General features: G+C 41.5%; 1 protein-coding gene and 1 long non-coding RNA gene across 2 annotated transcripts; one reads left to right on the top strand and one right to left on the bottom strand.

The window, feature by feature from the left end:
• Positions 1-9,336: 9,336 nt before the first annotated feature.
• Positions 9,337-10,067, bottom strand: ETDB (embryonic testis differentiation homolog B). The gene is made up of 2 exons (XM_030933546.1): positions 10,042-10,067; positions 9,337-9,694 (listed from the first exon to the last, which is right to left on the bottom strand). The coding sequence occupies exon 2, from the start codon at positions 9,643-9,645 to the stop codon at positions 9,466-9,468; it is 180 nt and encodes a 59-aa protein (XP_030789406.1). The 5' UTR covers positions 9,646-9,694; positions 10,042-10,067; the 3' UTR covers positions 9,337-9,465.
• Positions 10,068-10,836: 769 nt separating this feature from the next.
• Positions 10,837-14,164, top strand: LOC104680061. The gene is made up of 2 exons (XR_750394.1): positions 10,837-10,970; positions 13,454-14,164. It is a non-coding gene; the product is annotated as an uncharacterized LOC104680061 (long non-coding RNA).
• Positions 14,165-27,249: the final 13,085 nt, after the last annotated feature.

Genomic DNA, 27,249 nt, shown 5'->3' on the forward strand with positions numbered 1-27,249 from the left:
ATATTATAAGATGAATAATATGATAGAATGCTAAAACAATAATTCTACAAAGGTAAGAGATTACTAAAATCTCTCTTACTCTTTCCACATATATTTATGATTTAAATGTGTTGTCTTAAAATTTTAAGGAATATTTTACGAAGATTTTATTTTAATTATATCTTAAATGATTTTCTTACATCTAAATAACCACTAGTACCTAAAAGCAGAATCACATTCTGCACTCTTTCATATTTAACATAACTTTTAAATAAACACATTTTTGAATGCTATAATAGAGAATATTGAGATTTGCATATTTTTAACATATACTGTGGATAATTCATTCATGTGCTACAGTTCCATGCAGCTAATACTCTGTTTTACAGAAACAATTGTATAGTTGTACAACAATATGTACATATTTTAAGGTGATAATAAATGGGAATCATTTTGCCACAGCAGTGTTAAAACCTGTGGCCTTCAGTAATGACAGTAAATGAACACGTGATTGAATAACCATTCTTCTTTCTACACAACATGGTGTATAGAAGAATATTTAGCATCAGTCAAATGTCAAGAGAAATCTGTCTTGTCCTCTTAAAAATAATAACCTGGATATAAGTTGTAAAAAATTGTTAAAAACAATCAACAGAATGAAACAACAGCCTACAGACTGGGAATGAGCTGGAAGAGAATAAAATCTAATATTTCAGCCTATTGGTATAGTAATAGAAAAATGTATCACTGCTGAGCAGTATTCAGGAGCAACACTGTAACTTAAATGTAAAACTAAAAAGAAAAAACCAATCTGGAGAATATATTTAAGCTATATACACACAATGTTGCAAACAAATAAGAAATGATATGTATTGAAAATCACATGGACCTTAAATATATTTAAGCTATATACACACAATGTTGCAAACAAATAAGAAATGATATGTATTGAAAATCACATGGACCTTAAATGCTGCTTCATTTTTATGGTAACTCAGAGAGGCGAAATCAAGCGAAAAAGCACTTAGTCTCCACAGTTGCTTGTGCTCATCCAGTAAAGCTGTGGATCCTACTTCAGAAGACTGTGCTTTCAGCAATAAAACCCCCTTTCCATAACAAAAAGTTCGATCATTTGATCTTTTATAATTATGACATAAAATATTACTGTATATACTACAGGTTTAATATGAAATTAGCAATTCCATTCAGAAGAATTGTTTCATAATAACATGAAAACATGTTGAAAGAACAATTAGGTGAAATTTGGAAAACTAGAGAGATTTTTAGGAAGCATAACTGTGTGACATGTGATAGGATCTCTTCTTGTCTCCCCCAAATTTTAGTTAATATCTCTATTTCTCTTCAAAGTTTGATTTAAAAAGTTTATGTTGTCATACATTTTCATACACTGCCACATGTAAATTCACAAAGTCCAGAAAAGAATCTACCAAAGGCAATGCAAAATTAGTCATACAACATAATAATCATCTAAATGTTTCAATCTGAGGAATTACTATTTAGTAGCATTTATTAAATAAATTGCAAACATCCAGTAGTTGTAAATTTTCTAATAACATTTTCATCCATTTCAGGTAACTTAAAGATTAATGGTGACATAATAGCATATTATTTAAGAACACAGACTTCATTTTATTTCTTTTTTATTAACATATAATAATTATATTTATTTATGGGATATATATGATATTTTGATACATGCATACAATGTTTAATGATCAAATTAGATGATATAGTTTGGATGTGTTTCCCCACTCAAATCTCAAGTAAAATTGTATCGTTAATGTTAGAGATGCGGCTGGTGGGAGGTGATGGGATCATGGGGTGGATTTCTCATGAGTGGTTTAGTACTCTCCCCTTGGTACTGTCCTCATGATTGTGAGTGAGTTCTTGTGAGACCTGGTCATTTAAATTTTAAATTTATTTGTAGTTTGTCTTTCAACAATAGGGAATATAAGATGCTTATATAAGAATTGTACTTTCTAATATTGTATATCTACTCCCCTCCCCTTATTCAACAATATCTTGAATACTACTTTGCTAAAACCTGATAAGTACTTGGTGAATATAAAAAAGAGCACATTGTTTGGAGATTTCCAGTCCAATTGAGACTAAATACATGATAGGACTGAAACCCTCACAAATTTGTTTATTTTAAACATATAGGTGGGCAACGGCCAAGCCCTGCCTGGCCTGCATAATCCTTATGTGGAAAATTAATAACAGAATTATATATATTCTATTAATAAAAGTATATATTAATATGTTTATATATGTATATATATCAGGCAAGAGAAATCAAGGCAAGAGAAATCAGGCAAGAGAAAGAAATGTATATATACATATATACACATTATGCCATCTATACATAATGCCATCTATACACAATATTTTGGATGACTATTCCACTGGTTGTATAGATGGCATTGTTTTGAAATGGGGTCTTGCTAGGCTCTCTAGGCTCCTCTCAAATTCCTCAAATTCCTGGGTTCAAAATTCCTGGGCTCAAGCAATCCTTCTGCCTCAGACTCCCAAGTATGCAGCATGTCATTTTAAAATATGTCACTTACAGAAGTATAACACTGAATTAACATTATGAGGTTATGAAGGAGTTAGAAGAAACAAATATGACAGACAGGATTAAGGAAACATAGCAAACCACCAGCTTCAGTCAAGGGTTACAGAGGTTACAACTGTAACAGGTTAGAGAAGGAAGAAACATCATGGAAGAAGAGGAATAACATAGTAGAGGAAGCTGGTTTATACAGTATGCTATTTAAAAGATTGATTCTGCCACATCTTGTCATATCATTTATGTTTTAAGACAAGTATTCAGCCACTGCCTTAAAGGAAATAAATACACTATTGTAATCTATTTAATCCATGATTAATCCACTCGGTTTGTGTGGAGTGAATTTTTTTTGTCTTTATAGCTTTGTGTCTGTGCATGACTTCTAGACTTTTCGTTCAATTAAAACTAAGATTAAATTTTTCTATATACAATTATTACAAATTAGGGGACAGAATACCCCACCAATTTTATTTCTTTCTTTTGTAAAGGAATAGACAACAGAATGTATTCAGAGATGATTTCCTATTTATGTATTATAACCCTTCTTTCCTAGCTCTTACAGATAAATGAATTATTTTTATTCCACAATAATGGCATATTCATGTTTACTTCATTTAAAAAGACTGCGCACACTTCCTTTTACAAAAAGCAGGCAGTAGACTGGGTTTGGCCCATATGCTCTAATTTGCGGATGACTGGTTTAAGCCACACTGCAGGTTTAGCCAATTGCCCTCAAGGGCATTTGACTTTACAGGACTTATCAATGCCCATTCCATTCAGATGCCCCTTCCTTCAGAGGGACTACTGTAAGGGTTTCAGCTATATTTATATCTGATTAACAACAAATATTTTTAGTAATTTGCATTAGAATGAATTTTTGTGGGTGAAATTATTAGTTTCTTTATCATAACACATGTTAGAAATCAATAATGAGTTTCAACTGGTGGTATTTGGGGTCAGATGTTACACATTTGGGGGTACTGTTCATCCCAAAATGACCACACGGTCCAAAGCAAAATACAGATACAAAATAACAATGCCATTTTTTCACAGATACAGAAAAATCAATCCTAAAATTTTCATATGGAACATTAAAAAGCCAGAATATCCAAAACAATCCTGAGCAGAAAGAACAAAGCTGGAGGAATCACACTACCTGACCTCAAAATATATTACAAGGCAATAGCAACCAAGACAGCATGGTATTAATATGAAAATAGACACATACGGGAGGCTGAGGCGAGAGAATGGCGTAAACCCGGGAGGCGGAGCTTGCAGTGAGCTGAGATCCGGCCACTGCACTCCAGCCCGGGCGACAGAGCAAGACTCCGTCTCAAAAAAAAAAAAAAAAAGAAAATAGACACATAGGCCAATGGAACAGAATAGAGAGCCCAGAAAGCCAACTTATTTTCAGCAAAGGACCCAAGAACACACACCGAGGAAAGGACACCCTCTTCAATAAATGGTGCTGGGAAAACTGTCTATGCATGTATAGAAGAAAAAAACTAGACCCCTATCTCTCACTGTATAAAAAACCAACTTGAGATGGATGAAAGACTTAAAGCTAAAACCCAAAACTATAAAACTACTAGAAGAAAACACAGATAAAATACTTCAGGACATTGGTCTAGACAAAGATTTTATGGCTAAGGACTCAAAAGCACAGACAACTAAAACAAAAAAGAGACAAATGAGACTATGTTACACTAAAAACTTCTGTACAGCAAAGGAAACGAATGAGTGAAGAGACAGCCTGTTTTGTGGGGGAAAATATGCGCAAACTATTCATTTGATAAGGAACTAATATTCAGAATATGTAAGGAAATCAAACTAATCAAGAATAAAAAAGTAACCCCATTAAAAAGTGGTCAAAGGACGTGAGTGGCCAATTCTGAAAAGAATACATACAAGTGGCCAACAGGCACGTGAAAAAATGCTCAACATCACTGATCATCAGGGAAATGCAAATAAAAACCACAATGAGAAACCATCTTACTCCGGGTCGAATGGCTATTACTAAAAAGACAAAAAAACCACAGATGCTGGCAAGGAAGTGGACGAATAGAACCTCTCCCACATTTTTGGTGGAAATGTAAACAAATGCAATGACTATGGAAAACAGTATGAAGATTTCTCAAAAAACTATAAATGGAACTACCATACAATCCTGCAATCCCACTGTATTCAAAAGAAAAGAAATTAGTATATCAAAGCGATACCCACACTCACTTACTTATTACAGCACTATTAACAATAGCAAAGATATGGAATCAAACTAAGTGTCCATCAATGGATGAATGGATAAAGAAAATATGGCACATTGGCATATAATTCAGTCATAAAAGCAAATGAAGCAGTTTCATTTGCAAAAACATGGATGAACATGGAGGTCATTATGTTATGTAAAATAAGCTAGCACGGAGAAACAAATATTGCATATACTCACTTATATGTGGGAGCTATAAAAGTTGATCTCATAGAGGTTAAGAATAGCATGATAGATAATGGAGCCTGGGAACAGTGTTTGGCTGGGAAGAGGGGATAAAAAGAGGTTGGTTAACAGGGTACAACATAGAGGTAGATAAAAGGAATACATTCTAATGTTCTATGGCAAAATAGGGTGACCTATTGTTAACAACAATGTACCGTGTGTTTCAAAATAGCCAGGACAGAGGACTTGATATGTTCCCAACAGATACAAATGATAAACACTCTAGGTGACAGACACCCCAGATACCCTGAGTTGATCATTACATAGTCCATGCATGCAATAAAATATCACATGTATCCCATAAACATGTACAAAATTATATATCAATAAAAAATCAAGCCATGTCCTGAATGGACAGGGAGGACATTCTGCTAAGTGAAATGAGCCAGACACAGAAAGGCAAATACCATGCGATCTCACTTCTATGTACAGTCTAAAAAAGTTTAACTCATAGAAGCAGAGAAGAGTATGGTGGTTACCAGGGCTTGGAGTAGGAAGAGGGTTGGGGAGATGTTTGTCAAAGGATACAAAATTTCAGTTAGGCAGGAGGAATAAGTTCAAGATCTCTATTATTTAACTTGGTAACTACAGCTGGTAACTACATTGTATTCTTGAAAATTGCTAGGAGGGTAGACTTTAAGTGTTCTCATCACACACACACAAATGGTAAGTATGTGAGGTAATGAGTATGTTAATTAGCTTGATTTAGCCATTTCACAAGGTATACACATTTCAAAACCTAATGTTGTATATGATATAGAAAATCTTTATTTGTCAATGAAAAATGAATTAAGATATCAGGCTATTTTCCACCATGTCTGAGAGTCTATCCCTAACTCTCCTTCTTTCTGACTGCACTGGGATTATATATAATCCCAAAGCACTGGGATTATAGGCATGAGCCACCGTGCCTGGCCCTGCCTTACTGCTGTCAATTGCTGAGTGCACCCTCACAGTCTCAGTCTTCTTCACCATACTTTGCTGGCTTATTCCTCTTCTCAGTTCATTCACTCTCCTTGGCGATTTCGTCTGCTGCTGTGTATCGCAAGGCCTGAAATTCCATGTGTTGCCTTGACATCATTGAGCTCCACAGGGCCCCAAAGGCCTAGCCAGGAATTCCCCTGCTGTCATCAGATATGCTCCTTACACATTGGGAAAGTCTCCTCATTCAGCTTGTTCCCACGTCAGCCAGATCAGCTGCACTTCCTCTGGTCCTCAACCAAATGAGATTCAGTTCTTTGCCAGACTGAAGCGATTAAAAACAAAACAAAACAACAACAAGAAAACAATTACATCTTTCCGTAGGAACAAGAAGGTAGGCATGCCATCACCAGGTGACTAAAAAGTGTACCTCCCATAGGACTTGCTGGTTCACTTTGCTCCTAAGTACAACCCAGTTGTGGTCTTGTGTGTTGTGCCATGTCCTCCTCCCAGGGTGGTGAGTATATGAGACCAACAAACTGCTGCCAATCTGATCTCTCCAGTGATGGGTAGCATGTGTTCAGCCATCTGAAGTTATCTAGAGTACGGAATCCTTCTTTCAACAATGGGGTGAATAGGAGGTGATCAGAACATGCTGTGACTCCCATTTTGTCTTTTGTGCAAGGATGCTGAGATCATTATATCCAACATTCATCTTTGCAGAGTCACTAGCTTTGCAAGACGTTAATAGAAGTCACTTCTGGTTCAGGAGACTAGGAAGAGAGGGCATTGGCTTACTTTCACTCATTTCTAGAAATCTGCAAATGAGAGGCACTATTTTAATACCTCCTTAATATTTATCAAACACCCATTATGTGTCTAGCATGCATTCATCATGAATGGCTTTTTAAATTTCCCACAAAAGAGTACACATACATTCACGACATAGATTTGCCTTCATGCATATTAGTCATGCTATGAGAGCGACAATTCTCGGGCTTACGAACAAGCTCCCTAATACCATTGTTTCTTTAAAACATCACTTTTGTCCAGTAACTGTTTTTATGGCAACTGAAGATGGTTCATGAGCTCAGGTCTGTGAAATCTACCAGTCTTACCATCACCCAGAAACACCTGGCCTCATACAGTGCTAGAGCGGCCTGGTGAAAACTCAGTTGTAGCATTACAGAGGAAACAGAAGCCTGCAATGTTGGAGGGTTGCTCTATAAGATATAACTCAAGTTCTATACTCACAAGAAACCTATGGTGCCATTCTGCAAAGCCAGGATGGGATAGAGAGTGACCCCTCCCACTCTTATACCCAAAAAATGATTCACAGATTTTCTCTATTCCTTCTCCCCAAAATAGGAATTGGATGGTCTGGAGGTTAAAATATTTGAGGCCAGATGCCTCTCCCATGGAACATATTCACAGTTCCATTATCTTGGAAACCGACACTTACTCCTTGTCCCCTGCCCATTTTCAGGTCTTTGGGTAACAAGAGTGGGAGTTGAGAAGGATTGTTTGTGATTGCCTTCTTTACCAGGCCTCCATTGTTAGGCAACTCTTTGCAAGATGGGAAATAGTTGGTACCAGTTGTTTTGGGGGCATTAGCCAAGTCGGAAACTGGACAGAGTTCCACTTGAATGTGCTGCTGCTCTAGTTTGGGTAACTTTACTGTCTATGTATATATCCAAGTACTGCTTGGCACAGTTGAGTTTCTCTTTGGTATATAATTCTGTGTTACTTGTTTTCTCACTCAGTATGATGGTGAAATTGATCCACTTGTAACTCTGTATCCCAAATTCTGTCTCTTCTGTTATGTGGCCATGGAGTGTAGGAGGTTGGCTGCTGTCGGCCTCTGCTCCTGTGGGTTTCGCTCCTTCTTGCCCTACCTGCTGTTCTTTCAGCCTCCATTCCCCACCTATTCTCCACCTCACAGCCACTGTATGATGCTGGACTGCAGGTAAATAGTCACCGACATAGCAGTGTCCAGGCAGCGTTCCTCCCAACAGTGCACCCAGGAAGCCCCTCTACCTGGCAGCCTCTAACCTCTCCTCTCCATCCTACAGCCAGCTGCATCCTCTGAGGAGAGGCTGGTGGCTCCTTTTTGGCAATGCTGCATCAGTGCAGGGACAGAGAAGGTGACAGAGACAAAGAGGATGGTGAAAAGGATATAGAGCAGTTTAATTTTCTACCATATAAAAAATCTGGAAGAGACCTGGCTAAGGGGAGAGAGAGTAACAGCCCCTTAGACGTGGTGGGGGAGGGGACACAGGAAGGGGCTGTGGGGAATGCTGGACAGATTGTGAGAACACAGGGAATTAGGGAGGAGAGAAAGAGGGGACAGAGGACTGCTTGCAGGCTTATTTTGCATCTCATGTGAAAGGACTAGAGAAATGCCTGGAATTTGTGATGGCTTTAATGGTTCAACTTATGGAAATTTCATCTTACTCCTCACTTAGGCTTGCCCATGTTCACCATGGCTCTGACCTCTTTGCTCTCCCTGTCCCCTCTTCAGCTTTTTTTTTTTTTTTTTTTTTTTTTTTTTTTTTTTTTTTTTTGAGACGGAGTCTTGCTCTGTCACCCAGGCTGGAGTGCAGTGGCCGGATCTCAGCTCACTGCAAGCTCCGCCTCCCGGGTTCACGCCATTCTCCTGCCTCAGCCTCCCGAGTAGCTGGGACTACACCCTCTTCAGCTTTAACTCTCACTTGTCAGTGACCAATTGCCCACATAGTTCCCATTTCAGGTTTCTCAGAATGAGTATATGACTTGCTCAGCACATTGCTTGGGGACACAGCTTCTTCAACGGAAGCCATCTCATGTGTGTTGTTGTCCTATGGTGGCTTCACTTCAGTCAAATGAATTCTATTTGGCTGTAGCCTGAGAAGGTTTGTTTGACATGCCACAAAAAAAGCGACCAGAGCATTCTATACTTTCCTGGGGAGAAAGAGCAGAGCGGTTGCCTCTGGAAGACTCTGTGGATATGATATTGGCAGTATTAAAACATATCCCAAAGCCCCAGCCCAACTCTTGGTCTGCTCTTAAACAATGTCTTTTCACTAGGGCAAGCATTGGGTTTTAGAGGGCAACACCAAGCCTGTCTCTCCAAAATGGCTAGGGATTAGAGTCTTTGGTCCTTGAGTGCCAAGTACTACATCACTACGACTTTGCAGTGTTTTTCAGATGGATGGTGGGAGAGATCTGGTGTGCAGCATGATCTCACCCTCTCTCCTGTGTCTGAGCACCTCTGCACAGCGTGTTAGGATTAAGAGAAGCCCCTTCCAGTGTAACCCAAGAACACCCTGTCAGCAAACACACACCCAACCTAAAGGAGTGAAATGACAGACTCTGTTTTAATGGCTCAAACATGGGAGGAGAGTTTATTGTTATAATTATATTTAATTTCTCAAAATTCTGGGCAGGCCTCAGCACATAAGCCACATGACCTTTTGTCCAAGGCCATGTCCACCTTGGAGTTGCTTTATGACAGCATCCACAGCCACCTTGACAGGTCGATGTCACTTCTGTGCCTGCCCAGTTGTCTGTTGATTAAAAAGACCAGCACATTTTTGGTGGGCTTCTTGTGTTTGAAGGATTTGTCTGATTTCTTGATGTTCAGTGTGGTCTCTCTGGGGCTCCCTTTGGGGAGTTCTTTATCCATGACTAGTTGACTCCACACAACCTCAGTAAAACAGCACAACCGAGGAAGCCTGAAAAAAATGATGCATTCTAGGTAATCAAGTGGACCCGACAACCTCTTCCTCACTGGCACAAAACCACACACACACACACACAGCTACCAGCAGTAGTCATGGGAAGCACCAACCATATTGTTTCTTCAATCTGTCTTATACATGGGTTTGTGCATCAGCCTGATGGGACCCAGGACATTAAGGGCACACTGTTGCATCACTCTGATCATTCCCTGTCACACACAGGCTTGTTAGATTGTACACCAAACACTACCTTATAGCTCAAATGTCATTGTAATTCTTATATCCACACTAATGTTAACTGGATTTTATGTTGCTTTTTTTCAGAGCTGTCTTCTTCTCACTTCTGAGTTTTCCCTGTACCTGGAATATGGGCTTTCTTCTGAACTACATTATTCATGTTGTACAGAGTAATTCTCTTTAGTAAATCTATCCATAACAGAGTTCAGTGCTTTACATTTGCATTTCTTCATTCTACAACTTGCAGGCTGCTATAATTTGTTTCATCATTCCAAATCTCTTTACGTGACTTTAGGCAAATAGGATTTGCCTCCTTTGAAAATCACTGGTGAAGCAGGTATGAATCTTACTCCAAACCCTGTGTAGGAAATACACTGGACATTCTCAAGTGCTACCTAGTTTCTGTTTCTAAGGTCCATCCTGCTAATTTTCCATCCTGGGAACGTAATCACAGTGGCTTAAAGATTGTACTCACCTCTGATGCCTGGCCCTGACTCATCCCCCAAAACCCTGTTCTGCATTTCATTTGAATCTAGCACAGATTCAAAAGAGTGTTCTCTATTTTGACCTCTCAAGAGAGATTAAAAACCTTGCCCAAGTGACAGAGAGGTGAGACTGGAACTGAGAAAGCCTGTATCTGAAGCCTCTACTTTTACCCACTGCTCTATAGTGTCTCTGTATCAATTTGAACAAATGACTCTCTAATAAACTCCCCCCATTACCAAACAGGGTTGGGGTTTATCAGGTAGGTTAGTTAGTTAATGGCACAAAAGGATGCTCTATGATCTTGGTATATCAGGATATTTTACCTGTGAGACCACTCAGGTTTTTCTTTTGAAGAAAAGATCTGGACCAGAGGGTAAACAGCAAGAGCTTGGCACTCTCTCTCTTTCCTTGAGTCCCAGGGCCTGATTGGTTCAGTACCAAGTGAAGTCATAGTTACTGTGGTGACTCACAATTGCCCTCAGAACCTAGTGCAGATTCAAACACTGGCCATCATCCCTGGCTTTCTTCTGGTTCAAGCCTGAATAAGGTGAGTGGAAGTTGCTGGGAGAGGAGGTGAGTATATCCTGTGGCTGGGTGCCATCGGCATGTCTCCTTCCTAGACAGAACTTGCCTCAACTATCCTGGCCTCAGAGCTTGTCCCTGGCTTGTATAAAATCCATTAAAATTTCTCATTTGTGTAAATAAACAGCACCCATTGCATCTTGCCTTGTCCCCTGGGTAGTGATCAGCAACTTTGTCCGCCATGTTCCAATCCAGGAATTAGTTCCAGGTCAAATTTCCTACTTGCTTCTCAATCTTGCATCCATCCTTGGTCATGACTCTGCAAGTACTCCTTCTATAATACGCAATTTATGTAAATGGAATGTTTAGTTGCAGAAATTGAACACTTCAGTTAAACATTGCTGTGTCTCCCACACTTATCTAAACCCTCTCAAAGCTCAGTGCAGTGGAGCTTCACACCTTTATTCTGTGGATCTGGGATGCAGGCGGGCTTTTAATGCTTTGGAAAATCTTATTCTAAAACTGGACCAGTTCCTTGAGACATATTCCCTTCCAAGTCTCTGATCTAGAATAACTACATTGTTACCATTAAAGTGTGACCCACGTGGGTATTGTCTAGATGCAGGACATGGATTTTCCAGGCTGTCAGAGGGATAACGGTGAGGACAGCGCTTTGTGTTTTTTGCAGTGTGGTTCCCATGAGGAACTAAAATGACTATTATGAGATATGGCTTGCCTCCTCACTGGCTGCCCAGTCAGTCTTATGTAAGAACTAAGGAAATTGATGTTACTGTAAAGTGACCCAGGTCACACACTCCCTTCCTTGAGTGGCAGGGAAGGAAGGCTCACTCCTCCAGGTTTTCTCCCAGCCCCCATAGAGCCATGTAAAGACCCTGAGGCCATGTTCAGTGTTCTAAACAATTTGGAGAGGGAAGATAACTTATTGGTGTAGTTTATTAACAAAGAAAGTGGAAAACTCTTTCTTTTAAGGAACTGACATCCTAGAAATCCAAGTCAATCACCTAGGAAATAGACCAGGAGAGGCTGATTGACAGAACTTAAATGCATAAAAACTTTGCATACTAGGTCAGGCACAGTGGCTCTCACCTGTAATCCCAGCACTTTGGAAGGCTGAGGGGAGTGGATTGCATGAGCCCAGGAGTTCAAGACCTTCAGTTGGCCTTGGGTCATATCCAGCACGCTCCAACTGTAAGACAAAAAGCCCCTAAGGCAGACAGTCATGGCGATTGCCATAAGCAGCCCTGTAGATGCAAAGATGAGATGTAGCTCTGCAGGGCCAGAGTCTAAACATGTAAGTCAATGTCAGAATCTTTTTGGCACTGTCTGTTCCTTAAATAGGTCAATACTCACCGTTTATGAAAATTTTCATCGAACTGGAGCTACATTTCTTTTCTATAGATAGCATATTTTTAATTTTTGTTTTTAAAGCGACCCAGGTCACACACACCCTTTCTTGAGTGGCAGGTAAGGCAGGCTCGGTCCTCCAGGTTTTCTCCTGGCCACATAGAACCATGTAAAGACCCTGAGGCCATATTCATTGTCTTGAACAATTTGGAGAGGGAAGATAACTTATTGGCATATTTTATTAACAAAGAAAGTGGAAAACTATCTTTCTCTTAAGGAACTTTGACATCCTAAAAATCTAAGGCAATCACCTAGGAAATAGGCAAGGAGAGGCTGATTGATAGAAGTTAAATGCATAAACACTTTGCACACTAGGTCAGACACAGTGGCTCTTGCCTTTATAGGCACTTTGGAAGGCTGAGGGGAGTGGAGTGCTTGAGCCCAGGAGTTCAAGACCAGCCTGGGCTACATAAGGAGACCCTATCTCTACAATAAAAATAAATGAATACATAAATATGTTAAAAATTTGCAGTCTTCCAATAAATAGGGAATATCATAGATTTAAGCTATCCTATTTACATTGGTTGCAAATATTATTAAATACCTGGAAAAATAATGAAATATAAGGAAAACACACTTGCCACTTTTTATGAGCCTTCAGTTTGAATATACACATAATATTTTAAAATACTACATTTTTCTTAAGAAGAAGATCAATTTTTGCAATGGCATCAATTCGCCTCTAATAAAATCAATATATCCAGTACAATCCTAATCATAGTTTGTAGCAGAATTTTGAGTGTGTATGTAACTGGAAGATCAGATGAAATTATATTGCAAAAAAATGTGAAGGATTATGCAACAGGGGTAGCTTGTCATTCTGGACTCAAAACTTACTCTGTAGTACTAGTGAATGAAGCAGGCATTGGTAGACATGTCCATGGACCAACAAAGAGATTCTAGAAATATACTCATGCATATGTGGAACTCAAAGAAATTATATACCTGGCATTTAAAAATCACAAGTTGCCACAAAGCTGACTTTTATGATCGTGTGTGTTAGAGAGGAGAAGTGCAGAGAGGCTTTGGGGGCTACTTGATGCTTCTCCTTCAGGTAATTCTAGATTCCATCAACTTTCACAGGTCTCTCTTCTGTGCTATCTTCCTGAAGCCATCTGTGGAGTCAAGCAGTCATGGCTCAGGCACATTCTGAAGTTGGTCCCAGCACATCTGCACAGAGCATCAGGAGAAAGGCGGACGAATACTTGAGACCCAGCCTGGCCTCTAAATCTGTGCTGAGCGTTTTACTCAGTAGACAGCTTGGGAATCATAGAAACGATGTGGATCTGACAGAGTGGCTGTGGACACTGACACAAACCACACCAGGGTGGACCTGGCCTTTGCCAACACGCCATACAATCAACCCACCTTTGCACCCTGGGGAGGATGGAAAATCCAAGAAAATGGTGTGGATCAATAAATCCTTCCCCTGATGCAACCATTACAAATGGATGTTGTGTTCTCGCTGCTTTTGGCTGTATATGGTCTTTGATCACCTAGTTTCTTGACTTCTGACCAGTCTCTGTGTTACCCGAGGCCACAGCAGATGAACTTTACCTACTGCCCCCTGAGAAGGTGTTTACTAACGTTGTAGACTCTGGGGGTGTTGGAGCCACGAGGGGCCCTGTTTCGAGAAGGTGGAAGGGCAGCTGAGTGGACACGTGGAGAGGCCCTGCAACCCTAAATTTCTAGGGGGAGGGGCCTTTAAGGAGCCCGCTTGGAAGTCTTGGTTTGTCTCCCTTGAAGTTTGGGGGAGAGCGTGGGTAAAAATTGAAATCAAATAAATTTAAAATGAGAGTGGCTTGCAGAGTGGGGAGAGAATTCTCGCAAGAGATATCCTTCTTAAATTGAGAAAAAAAGAAAGGGAGCTAAAGAGGCAATCAAAAATGCTCAGGAAATAAAGAATGGTCTTTCAAGTGTTGATGCAAAATAACTTTGAACCTACAATTCTACTTCTAGCCAGACATTCAAGTGTGAGGATAAATTAGCATACAAGGTGTTCAAGTGTGTGTTCCCTGGAAATAGACCCTGAGGCACACTTGTGAGTAGAAAGCACCAACTTTGGAGAGAGTCCCAGACAGCACAGGTAAGGGTGCAGGGAGGTGAGACATACAAGGAATGCAGCCAATTTAAATGGGAGGAATAAGCTAACAGGTTTCCACTGTGGGCAATTGGAGCTAATTCCCGGGGGAGCCTTATGGGAGACTTTGTAGAACACACATCTCACATTCATCCCAAGTGCTGGATGAGATGGCTTGGGGGTATTTAGCCACCAAAGTCGCAACCATACTTATTAAAGTACTTCCCCCATGGGAGATATAAATCCCTGTCACCTTCAGTAGGCCTTGGGTCATATCCAGCATGCTCTAAGGGTGAGACAAAAAGCCCCTAAGGCAGACAGTCATGGCGATTGCCATAAGCAGCCCTATAGATGGAAAGGTGAGAGCTAGCTCTGCAGGGCCAGTGTCTAAATACATAAGTCAGTGTCAGAATCTTTTTGGCACTGTCTGTTCCTTAAATAGGTCAATACTCACCGTTTGTGAAAATTTTCATTGAACTGGAGCTACATTTCCTCTCTATAGATAGCATTTTTTTTTTTAATTATCAAATACCTTTATTCTCTTAAATAACAAGAAGTCTGGAGCAGGTGTGTTGGGGTTGGTTTATGGCTCAACCTTGAAATTTTTCTTTTTTCTTTTTTTTTTTATTATACTTTAAGTTCTAGGGTGCATGTGTATAACGTGCAGGTTTGTTACATATGTATACTTGTGCCATGTTGGTGTGCTGCACCCATCAACTCGTCAGCACCCATCAACTCGTCAGCACCCATCAACTCATCATTTACATCAGGTATAACTCCCAATGCAATCCCTCCCCCCTCCCCCCTCCCCGTGATAGGCCCCGGTGTGTGATGTTCCCCTTCCCAAGTCCAAGTGATCTCATTGTTCAGTTCCCACCTATGAGTGAGAACATGCAGTGTTTGGTTTTCTGTTCTTGCGATAGTTTGCTGAGAATGATGGTTTCATGTTTTAAATGTTTTGTCAATTATCAATTTTAATTGGAAACTGATTGCAGGACCTCTGTCCCAGAGAGTTGCGAGATACGTGTTTAGCCATCGAACGAGCATTGTAGACATCAAAATATTCCCCCTGGGGAAAAGAAAGCAAGATTTTTGTAGTGTGTCCTGCCTGCAGATGTGCCATGCTGGGTGTTAGGCACAGGTCTCTCCCTGGGATTTCATGGAGATCTTGGGCTGGCTGCTTTATCAGAAACTCTATTCTTGCAATTCAGCCTAGGGGAATCCAAGCTGCAGTGTCTCACCTCTTGCTGAGGGGTTCCTCAGCATGTGGAATTCAAAGAACCTCCTTCTCTCCAGGTCTCCCATAGTAGCTGGAACTTTATTCATGTCCCTATCATTACTTTCTCTATGGAACGGGATGAGTTGCTGGTTAGCTTGCTCCCACCCACCTATGCCCATCCAGGGCCACGCTCAGTACACTGTCCCCATACTGGGTGCCCCTATTCCCAGGGATTCTTGGAAATGCTGTTCTGGATGGTGACTCCATTTCAGCACTGACATAGCCACCAGCAGCCACAGATGGCCTTCTCAAGCTTGTGTTGGGAGTCTAGTAATGAGTCCTTTTTGTCACAGTTCAGATGGAACTCGCAATGCCCAGCTCCACTGGTGTTGCTTTTCACCTTTCTTCTGTCTCCAATACTCTTCCCTTTCTTTGCAAGCCTCTCAATACTTCGCCATTTTGTTCCAGTGTCACTGCATACAGTTATGCATACAGGTGTGTGTGTGTCTGTCTGGGTAGAAGCTTCTGGAAGAGCCCAGTGGTTGATTTGGGATGGTTATGGGAGCTACAGACACCAGGCGCTCTGGGGCTGGCCAGGGGCTTGGGTGGGGAAGTGCAGTTATGGGAGTGAGGCTGGGGTCAAGCAGGTGTAAAACCCTGCAAAGCAGCTCTTGGTGAGTCTGTCAGGGGAATGGGATAGGCATCTAGAGGGAAGGAGTGGGATGAGAGTAAGGGCAGCATCTATAGTGCTGAACTTTCCAGGAAGAAAGAATGAAATTCTCTATGCATGCAAAATATTTCAAAATTTAAAAGTTGAAGGGTAACTTAAAAATAAAAATAAAAGCCCAGGATTAGGCCAAAGTCAAAACATTGTGATGAGGCTTGTAAGTTCTCCTGGGAGTCTATAGATGAACATTTCTAAGATTGCTTGAACGGGTCCTGGGTTAGACAAATAAGTTAATGGATGTGTGATGGTAGAAGCCACATTTCTCACTCTTGCTGAGGAAAGTTAGTTGAGTAAATGAGACAGCTACAATGACTCATGTGATAAGAGATTAGAGTTGGAGAGATTGGTATGAACTCATGCTTACGTTAATATAGATAAAGAAGGGTAGATGTAGAAATGTTTATAGGTATGTGTGTACACAAGATGTATTAGTGTCCTATTGCTGCTGTAACAAATTTCCACAAATGTAGTGGCTTTAAACAAACAAAAATTTCTTTTAGAGTCTGGAGGTCAGAGGTCTAACATCCGGTTGCTGGTTAGGGCTATGTTCCTTCTGGAGACTTCAGGGCAGAGTTCAATTCCTTGCTTTTTTCAGCTTCTAGGACCGGCCTGGCTTCCTTGTTTCATTATTCCTTCCTGGTATCACTCCAACTTCTTTCCATAGTAATGTCTCCTACTATGCACTCTGATCCCTCTGCCTCCCTCTTAAAAGTCTCTGTGGTTCATGTATTTGGGGATCGAAGAAGGAAGAGAAGGGACCGTGAAAGACAGTGGTACAGAAGCTATACTGGGACCGTGCTTGGACAGGGTTGTATGACAGGCAAAGTCTCTGCAAGACACCTTCCAGGGACAGCAGCATGGGGCCACCACCCAGAATAGTATGAGGGCAAGGGAATTTCTGAGAAAGAGGAGGAAACCAGAGAAGGGGCTTACATGAGTAGGTGATGTCATCAGCAGCAAGGTGGGGAGTTCTCTGGGTCACAGAGCTTTGAAGGGTAGCAGTGGTTTGGGGGTCTTTTATAGCTATTGAGTTTGTCTTCTCTATGGTTAGTGGATATGGGGAGCAGTTTTGTGAGAAATGGAAAATAGGTACGTTCTAAAGGACTTAAAAATACGTTTTCAGATTATATTTAAAGAGACTGAATATATGAGAATGTGAGTTTGGGACCAGTGGGCTTTGAGGCAATAGTCCTAGCTTGCTGTGAAGAAGTAAACAACATGGGGATCATTTTAGGCCAATAGACAGGGTGCATTTCTGGCTCATTTGTAGAACATGACTCTTGTGATTATATGAGGCCCACTCCCATAATCTGGGATAATCTCCTCATGTCACGATCTTTAACTTAATCATATTTGAAACGTTCCTTTTTCGTGTAAGGTAACATATTCACAGGTTATGGGGATTGTGAAGTAGACATCATTGGGGGATCACTATTTACCTACCACACATGAGTCAACTTGCACACACATGATTTCTTCCTCTGTCGGCTGAGAGAGCCAAGAAGCAATGACAACCAAGTAGTAATGAGCACACCTAGAGCCCAAACCTTGGTTTCTAATGTCATCCAACAATAAAAGGAACCAGGACTCTTTGGCTAAATGACTGATTCCAAGGCTGAGCCTGGGATTGTACAACATGAGCCTGGAGAATCTTGTAATGTCAGTAAGCACACACACAAACACACACACAATGATGGGAGTATGGCAAAGAGACACAGGAGCCTGCTGAAAGTGCTCCCAATTGCTAAAGCTGGAGCAAGCTGAGCAACAGAACAGATACAGTGCTTTTGGATTATAACTTGAAATATAAAGTAAATATCCATGAGTCCATACTGATATAAATAAATAGGGAGAAGAGACAAATCTCCTTTGCAGAATAATTCCAATTTTTTACAGATATTTTACCCAAGATAAGGTAGAAAAGAACTCTCCCCTCCTTAATCATATGCTGTCCATAGTAACCTCCCTCCAAAGAGTAGAATATGGTAAGGCAGAAAAACATACCTTTACTGCTGAGAAAGCTGATACACTCTACCTCAGCCAGGTGACCAAAGTTGAACTTAACTGTCATGTCATGTGGATTGTATGCTCTCTTAATAAGGGGTGATGAGAATGGTACTTTCTTTTTTTTTTTTTTTTGAGACAGAGTCTCGCTCTGTCGCCCAGGCTGGAGTGCAGTGGCCGGATCTCAGCTCACTGCAAGCTCCGCCTCCCGCGTTTACGTCATTCTCCTGCCTCAGCCTCCCGAGTAGCTGGGACTACAGGTGCCCGCCACCTCGCCCGGCTAGATTTTTTTTGTATTTTTTAGTAGAGACGGGGTTTCACCATGTTAGCCAGGATGGTCTCGATCTCCTGACCTCGTGATCCACCCGTCTCGGCCTCCCAAAGTGCTGGGATTACTGGCTTGAGCCACCGCGCCGGGCTGAGAAAGATACTTTCTTTCTTGGTCTTCCTCTCAAAAACCTGTAACCCCAGTGTCATCATGAGAAAATCACCTGGCAAATCCCAGTTGAAAGATATTCTACAAAATACCTGGCCAGTAGTCCTCAAAGTTGTCAAGAGTCATCAGAAACAAGGGAAGTCTGAGAAACTATCACAACCAAGAGCACCCTAAGATGGCATGATTATTAAATATAATGTAGCATCCTGGATGTGAAGTTGAAACAGAAAAAGGACATTTGATTAAAATGGTGGAAATGTGAATAAAGTGAGGACTTTGGGTCATAATAATGTATTAGGATCGGTTAACTAACTAACAAATGTACCACTTTAGTGCAAGATGCATAGGGGAAACTGGGTGAGGGATATGAGGGACCTCTCTGTACTATCTTCATAACTTTTGTATAAATATAAATCTCTTTTAAGGTAAAATGTCTAGATAAAACAAGCAACAGCAACAAGGCCACTGCCAAATCTAGTCTGAAGACAACAAAACAAGAACATTACCCAAGTCACAAAAGGCACCAAACACCTGCCATCCTGGCTGATGTGAGTGACTGCTCCTTCTGTGCCAACAATAGCTTTTTTCAAATCTTCATTTCTCTAGGATAAGGTTTACAAATATACCCAGTCACAAAATTACCCCCCACTTCCTGACAGCATCCAATCCAGAGCCAAACCCTACTTTAGGAAACCCTCCTCTAAATCACCTAGCTGAAGCCCAGATCTTATGTTTCTTCTAATACTCTCTTCCTGAGAGTCCCCAGGGTTCCCTCACGTCTTGCAGTCTCCTTTTGTTCTTTGAGTAATGAACTCAACTTGTTCATCAAGCAATAAACTGCACTCAGAAAGTTGAGCTTGTTTAACTACAGGTGTGTTCCTGGTGACCTTTGACTGCAGAGAGGTGACAAGATTAAGAAAATGCTTCTAGGGTGGTTTCAAGATGGCCAAATAGGAACAGCTCCAGTCTACAGCCCCCAATGTGAGCAATGCAGAAGACAGGTGATTTCTTCATTTCCAACTGAGGTACTGGGTTCATCTCACTGGGGCATGTCAGACAGTGGGTGCAGGACAGTGGGAGCAGCCCAGTGAGCGAGAGCCAAAGCAGGGTGAGGCATCGCCTCACACAGGAAGTACAAGGGGTCAGGGAATTCCCTTTCTTGGCCAAGAGAAGCTGTGACAGACAGCACCTGGAAAATCGGTCACTCCCACCCCAATACTGCACTTTTCCAAGGGTCTTAGCAAATGGCATACCAGGAGATTATATCCCATGCCTGGCTCCAAGGGTCGCATGCCCACGGAGCCTTGCTCATTGCTAGCACAGCAGTCTGAGATCGAATTGCAGGGCGGCAGCAAGGCTTGGGGAGGGGTGCCCTCCATTGCTGAGGCTTGAGTAGGTAAACAAAGTGGCCGGGAAGCTCGAACTGGGTGGAGCCCACCACAGCTCAAAGAGGCTTGCCTACCTCTGTAGACTCCACCTCTGGGGGCAGGGCATAGCCAAACAAATGGCAGCAGAAACCTCTGCAGATGTAAATGTCCCTGTCTGACAGCTTTGAAGAGAGTAGTGGTTCTCCCAGCACGGAGTTTGAGATCTGAGAACGGACAGACTGCCTGCTCAAGTGGGTCCCTGACCCCTGAGTAGTCTAACTGGGAGGCACACCCCAGTAGGGCAGACTGACACCTCACACAGCCGGGTACCCCTCTGAGACGAAGCTTCCAGAGGAATGATCAGGCAGCAACATTTGCTGTTCAGCAATATTTGCTGTTCTGCAGTCTCTGCTGCTGATACCCAGGCAAACAGGGTCTGGTGTAGACCTCCAGCAAACTCCAGCAGACCTGCAGCTGAGGGTCCTGACTGTTAGAAAGAAAACTAACAAATACTATCCACACCAAAACCCCATCTGTATGTCACCATCATCAAAGACCAAAGGTAGATTAAAACCACAAAGATGGGGAAACAACAGAGCAGAAAAGCTGAAAATTCTAAAAATCAGAGCGCCTCAAAATTCTAAAATTCAGAGTGCCTCTCCCCCTCCAAACAAACGCAGCTCCTTGCCAGCAGTGGAACAAAGCTGGATGGAGAATGACTTTGACGAGTTGAGAGAAGAAGGCTTCAGACGATCAAACTTCTCTGAGCTAAAGGAGGAAGTTTGAACCCATTGCAAAGAAGCTAAAAACCTTGAAAAATGATTAGATGAATGGTTAACTAGAATAACCAGTGTAGAGAGGTCCTTAAATGACCTGATGGAGCTGAAAATCATAGCATGAGAACTACGTGACGAATGCCAACTGGAAGAAAGGGTGGCAGTGACCCAAGATCAAATGAATGAAATGAAGCAAGAAGAAAAGAAGTTTAGAGAAAAAAGAGCAAAAAGAAATGAACAAAGTCTCCAAGAAATATGGGACTATGTGAAAAGACCAAATCTACATCTGATTGGTGTACCTGAAAGTGACAGGGAGAATGGAACTAAGTTGGAAAACACTCTTCAGGATATTATTCAGGAGAATTTCCCCAACCTAGCAAGGCAGGCCAACATTCAAATTCATGAAATACAGAGAATGCCACAAAGATACTCCTCGAGAAGAGCAACTCCAAGACACATAACTGTCAGATTCACCAAAGTTGAAATGAAGGAAAGAATCTTAAGGGCAGCCAGAGAGAAAGGTCGGGTTACCCACAAAGGGAAGCCCATCAGACTAACAGCAGATCTCTCGGCAGAAACTCTACAAGCCAGAAGAGAGTGGGGGCCAATATTCGACATTCTTAAAGAAAAGAATTTTTAACCCAGAATTTCATATCCAGCCAAACTAAGCTTCATAAGTGAAGGATAAATAAAATCCTTTACAGATAAGCAAATGCTGAGAGATTTTATCACCACCAGGCCTGCCCTACAAGAGCTTCTGAAGGAAGCACTAAACATGGAAAGGAACAACCGGTACCAGTCACTGCAAAAACATGCCAAAATGTAAAGGCCATCGATGTTAGGAAGAAACTGTGTCAACTAACAAGCAAAATAACCAGCTAACATCATAATGACAGGATCAAATTCACACATAACAATATTAACCTTAAATATAAATGGGCTAAATGCTCCAATTAAAAGACACAGACTGGCAAATTGGATAAAGAGTCAAGACCCATCAGTTTGCTGTATCCAGGAGACCCATCTCACATGCAGAGACACACATAGGCTCAAAATAAAGGGATGGAGGAAGATCTACCAAGCAAATGGAAAACAAAAAGAGGGAGGGGTTGCAATCCTAGTCCCTGATAAAACAGACTTTAAACCAACAAAGATCAAAAGAGACAAAGAAGGCCATTACATAATGGTAAAGGGATCAATTCAACAGGAAGAGCTAGCTATCCTAAATATATATGCACCCAATACAGGAGCACCCAGATTCATAAAGCAAATCCTTAGAGACTTACAAAGAGACTTAGAATCCCATACAATAATAATGGGAGACTTTAACATCCCACTGTCAACATTAGACAGATCAACGAGACAGAAAGTTAACAAGGATATTCAGGAATTGAACTCAGCTTTGCACCAAGGGGACCTAATAGACATCTACAGCACTCTCCACCCCAAATCAACAGAATATACATTCTTCTCAGTGCCACATCACACTTATTCCAAAATTGATCACATAGTTGGAAGTAAAGCATGCCTCAGCAAATGTAAAATAACATAAATTATAACAAACTGTCTCTCAGACCACAGTGCAATCAAACTAGAACTCAGGACCAAGAAACTCACTCAAACAGCTCAACTACAAGGAAACTCAACAACCTGCTCCTGAATGACTACTGGGTAAATAACAAAATGAAGGCAGAAATAAAGAAGTTCTTTGAAATCAATGAGAACAAAGACACAATATACCAGAATCTCTGGGACACATTTAAAGCATTGTGTAGAGGGGAATTTATAGCACTAAATGCCCACAAGAGAAAGCAGGAAAGATCTAAAATTGACACCCTAACATCACAGAAGAACTAGAGAAGCAAGAGCAAACACATTCAAAAGCTAGCAGAAGGCAAGAAATAACTAAGATCAGAGCAGATCTGAAGGAGATAGAGACACAAAAAACCCTTCAAAAAATCCCAGGTCGAGTTCAGACTGCTGTGCTGGCAGCGAGAATTTCAAGCCAGTGGGCCATAGCTTGCTGGGCTCCATGGAGTTGGGATCCACTGAGCTAGACCACTTGGCTCCCTGGCTTCAGCCCACTTTCCAGGGGAGTGAATGGTTCTGTCTCATTGGCTTTCCAGGTGCCACTGGGATATGAAAAAAAAAAATCCCACTGCTAGCTTGGTGTCTGCCCAAAATGGCAGCCCAGTTGTGTGCTTGAAACCCAGGGCCCTCGTGGTGAAGGCACCTGAGTGAATCTCCTGGTCTGTGGGTTGCAAAGACCATGGGAAAAGCGTAATATCTGGGCCAGAATGCACTATCCCTTAGGGCACAGTCCCTCAGGGCTTCCCTTGGCTGGGAGAGGGAGTTGCCCGACCCCTTGTGCTTCCCAGGTGAGGCGACACCCCACCCTGCTCCCGCTTGCCCTCCATGGGCTGCACCTACTGTCTAAGCAGTCCCAATGAGATGAGTTGGGTACCTCAGTTGGAAATGCAGAAATCACCTGCCTTCTGTGTTGACCTTACTGGGAGTTGCAGACCAGAGCTGTTCCTATTCACCCATCTTTCCAGCCACCAGAAATACAAATTTTAATATTATCCTCCAGCTTGGCCATTTCTGCCACTATTTCTGACAAATAGTCCGAGGTCCCCTATTTATAAACCTTCATGGCCTTGAGGGAAAACCTAGGAAAATTCTTTGATGACCCCATCAATGGCTTCCAAAAATTGATATTTGCATTTAGATAAACTTGGAAGGATATAATTATCCTCATGGGACAAGCCCTATCACAAGAGGAAAGACAAACCATCTATGAGGCAGCATTCCACTGAGAGGATGACTACACCTGACAGATGTCAACTACCCTGTAGGAGTTACAGCTGTTCCCTAGCAGGATCCCAAGTGGTACTACAATACCCAGGCAGGAATATGGGCCAGGAACCATATGCTCCTGTGTCTAATGGAGGGAGTGAAAAGGAATAAGATCAAGCCTATAAACTATAATAAACTAGCCACCATAGACCAGGGGCCAAATGAAAATCCCATAGACTCTCTCAAAAGGCTCCAAAAAAATCAGTATTAAGCACACTAACTTAGACCTGGGATCCCCAGAGGGACAACTAGTCCTAAAGGACCATCCCTTTGTCCAAGTTGCCCCAGACATTAGAAAAAAAAAATTACAAAAGTCAGCCTTAGGACACAGTGCCCCTTTGCTAGACATCCTCAAATTAGCCTCCTCAGTCTTTTATAACCAAGAGCAAAATGAGAAGGACAGGGCTAAGAAGAGGGAGAAATGCAGGGGCAAGAGGCAGACTGAACTATTGGCTGCTTTGCAAGTCTGCCAGTCCCCTCCAGGTTGCCCTGACAACGCTCTTCCAAGTAACTGCCGTCACTGCAGGAAGCCAGGACACCGGAAGGCAAAATTCCCTGATGGGCCAAATTAGAGGAAGCCCCTCACAGCCTGTCCCCTCTATCACAATCTCAGCCACTGGAAAAGGGCCTGTCCCAAGAGCCAAAAGTCCCCTGGCCCAGATCCCAATGCAGTAATGGCTTTGAGCTGAAAGGGCCCTCTGCTGTGTCTGGCTCACATATCTGACATCATCATTGAAGAGAGCGAGTCAATGGAAAGTCTGGAAGTGGCAGGTAAGAAAATAAATTTCCCTTTTGGATTCAAGAGCCACCTACTTCATGCTAACCTCCTTCTCCAGGCAACTGTGTTCCCAATTCTGTTGAGTGATGGGGGCAAATGGTACACTTTCCCTCAAAAGATTCACACCCCCTTTATATTGCTTATGGGACCAATTACTCTTCTCCCTTCACTCCCTGGTAATGTCTAAATGCCCCATACCCATTTTGAGTAGGATTATATTTTCCAAGATGGGTACCTGCTTAATGTTTACCCTACTTTCAGATTCATATTTTCCCCTAATAGCACTATTTCTTCTGGGAAGGTCACCTAAATCTTTAACCAATGACTTCAACCTGGACAGTCCTACCCCAGAGTTTTACAAACGACCCACACTTGTTCAGACAAGCTGTAGCAAGAAATTTAACCAAGCAATCTCTTGAAAGGTAGAACTTCTACAGTATATAAATAACCTATGTATTTGCTCGCCCTTCACAGAACTCACACAACAACATGCAGTACAAACCTTAACTTCCTAACAAAAGGAAAGTAATTTTTGTCTAATCCAAAGGTTATTTAAAGGTTACATATAAAACAAAGTAAAAGGAACCAGAAAATAAGAGACATCTAAAGAAGGTTATAAATGTAAAGAGATATTTTTGGTAAGAAAAGCTAAACAAAAGACAATTTTGCATGAGAAAGAATCTTGTGGGGTCCGAGCTCTGTGCTGGTACATGTGAGGATGCATGTGGCAGCACCACAAGCTTCCTTGATCACACTTGTACTGTTGGCTACTAACAGCAATCCATGAGTGGGACTTCTACAACAAATTGTTATCAGAAGACCATAACTATTCTACAAAATCTGAGAAACAGAAACAACTAATAAGCTTGATAAAAACAAGAATGCAGATAGCTCAGGAGGACTCAACAGTGGATCTTCTAAATCACATTTTCTGTAAAGAAATGGTGTCATCAGACTGAGCAGGAAAATACTCAGTCATATAGTTTAGTCTAGAGCTCCAAAATTGGCAGGACAAAACCGTGATCGACTCTGCTAGGTTGAGGTGAAAAGTATGAAACCAAGTAGCTATGGTCAGGGAACTCAGTCAACAGCAAACACAAAGGTGTGTATGCAGTGGGCAGTTCTCAGAGAAATGATGCCAGCTGGATGGACCAATCAGTGTCCGACCCCTGCTTTTACCCTGAAGGATACAAATACAGCACACTGACATTTTGACATGTCCAGTAAGTAAAACTCAAAAATTAGTTCTTTAAGTAGAAATGCACATGTAACACACAATGAAGACAACTGAAAGACAAAGACACACCCAAAGTCACAGCATTCCCAAAGGTAAACCCTGTCAAAACCATGAAGAGCTAATGTCATGGGACCACGCTTTGATTCAGAGTCCTCCAGGTGAATTTTCCCACTGCTGTAGGACTGCTGTAATATGTTGAGAGTCAGAAAACTACGGGCTAATGTTTGCATGTTAAGACTGCCATTGCAAAATATTACATGCAATTTTAAGAATTGAGGAAAAGCAATTACCAGGCATACCTCTGACCTGTTGCATTTTTGGGTCTTCACCACTGCAATAAAGCAGGCCACACAAATATTTTGGTTTACCGTGCATATAAAAGTTTCATTTACCCTATAAAGAAACCTATTTAGTCAGCGATAGCATTATGTCTACAAAACAATATGCAAACTTGTTAATTAAAAAATACTTGATTGCTAAAAATGGCTAATGATGGTCAGAGCACCCAGCAAGTCATCATCTTCTTGCTGGTGGAGGGTCTGGTCTTGATGTTGATGGCTGCTGGCTGAGCAGCGTGGTGGTTGCTGGAGGGTGGGGTGGCTTTGGAAATTCCTTAAGAGAAGACAATGATGAAGCTGGTCACAATCATCGACTCTTCCTTTCATGAAAGATTTCTCTGTGGCATGCAATGCTGTTTGATAGCATTTTACCCAGAGTAAAACTTGCTTTAATATTGGATCCAATCCTCTCTCAACACACACACACCCCTGCTTTGTCAACTGCATTAATGTAATATTTTAAATCCTATGTTGTCATTCTAACAACATTCACATCTTCTGCACCGGGAGTCTATTCCATCTGAAGAGAACACTTTCTTTATTCATCCATAAGAAGCAACTCATCCATTCGAGTTTTATCAATTCACTCACATCTTGAGGCTCCACTTCTAATTCCAATTCTCTTTGTATTTCCAATACATCTGCAGTAACTTTTTCCACTCAAGTCTTTCATCATCAGTGTCAGCCAGAGGGTTGGAATCAACATCTTCCACACTCTTGTTGACATTCATGTTTTGACCTCCTCCCACGAACCATGAATGTTCCTAATGGAATCTAGAATGGTGAATCTTTTCCAGAAAGTTTTCCATTTACTTTGTCCAGCTCCATCAGAGGAATCACACCCTATGGCAACCTATGGTAGCCTTATCAATTGTATTTCTTAAATAAGACTTGACAGTCAGTCAAAATTACTGCTTGATCTATGGGCTACAGAATGGATGCTGTGTTAGCAGGCATGGAAACAACATTCATCTTCTTGTAGATTTCCATCAGAGCTCCTGGGTGACCACTGCATTGTCAATGAGCAATAATATTTTGAGAGGAATCTTTCTTTCTTTTTT

Source organism: Rhinopithecus roxellana, chromosome 7 (assembly GCF_007565055.1).
Source record: "Rhinopithecus roxellana isolate Shanxi Qingling chromosome 7, ASM756505v1, whole genome shotgun sequence".
Taxonomy (NCBI): domain Eukaryota; kingdom Metazoa; phylum Chordata; class Mammalia; order Primates; family Cercopithecidae; genus Rhinopithecus; species Rhinopithecus roxellana.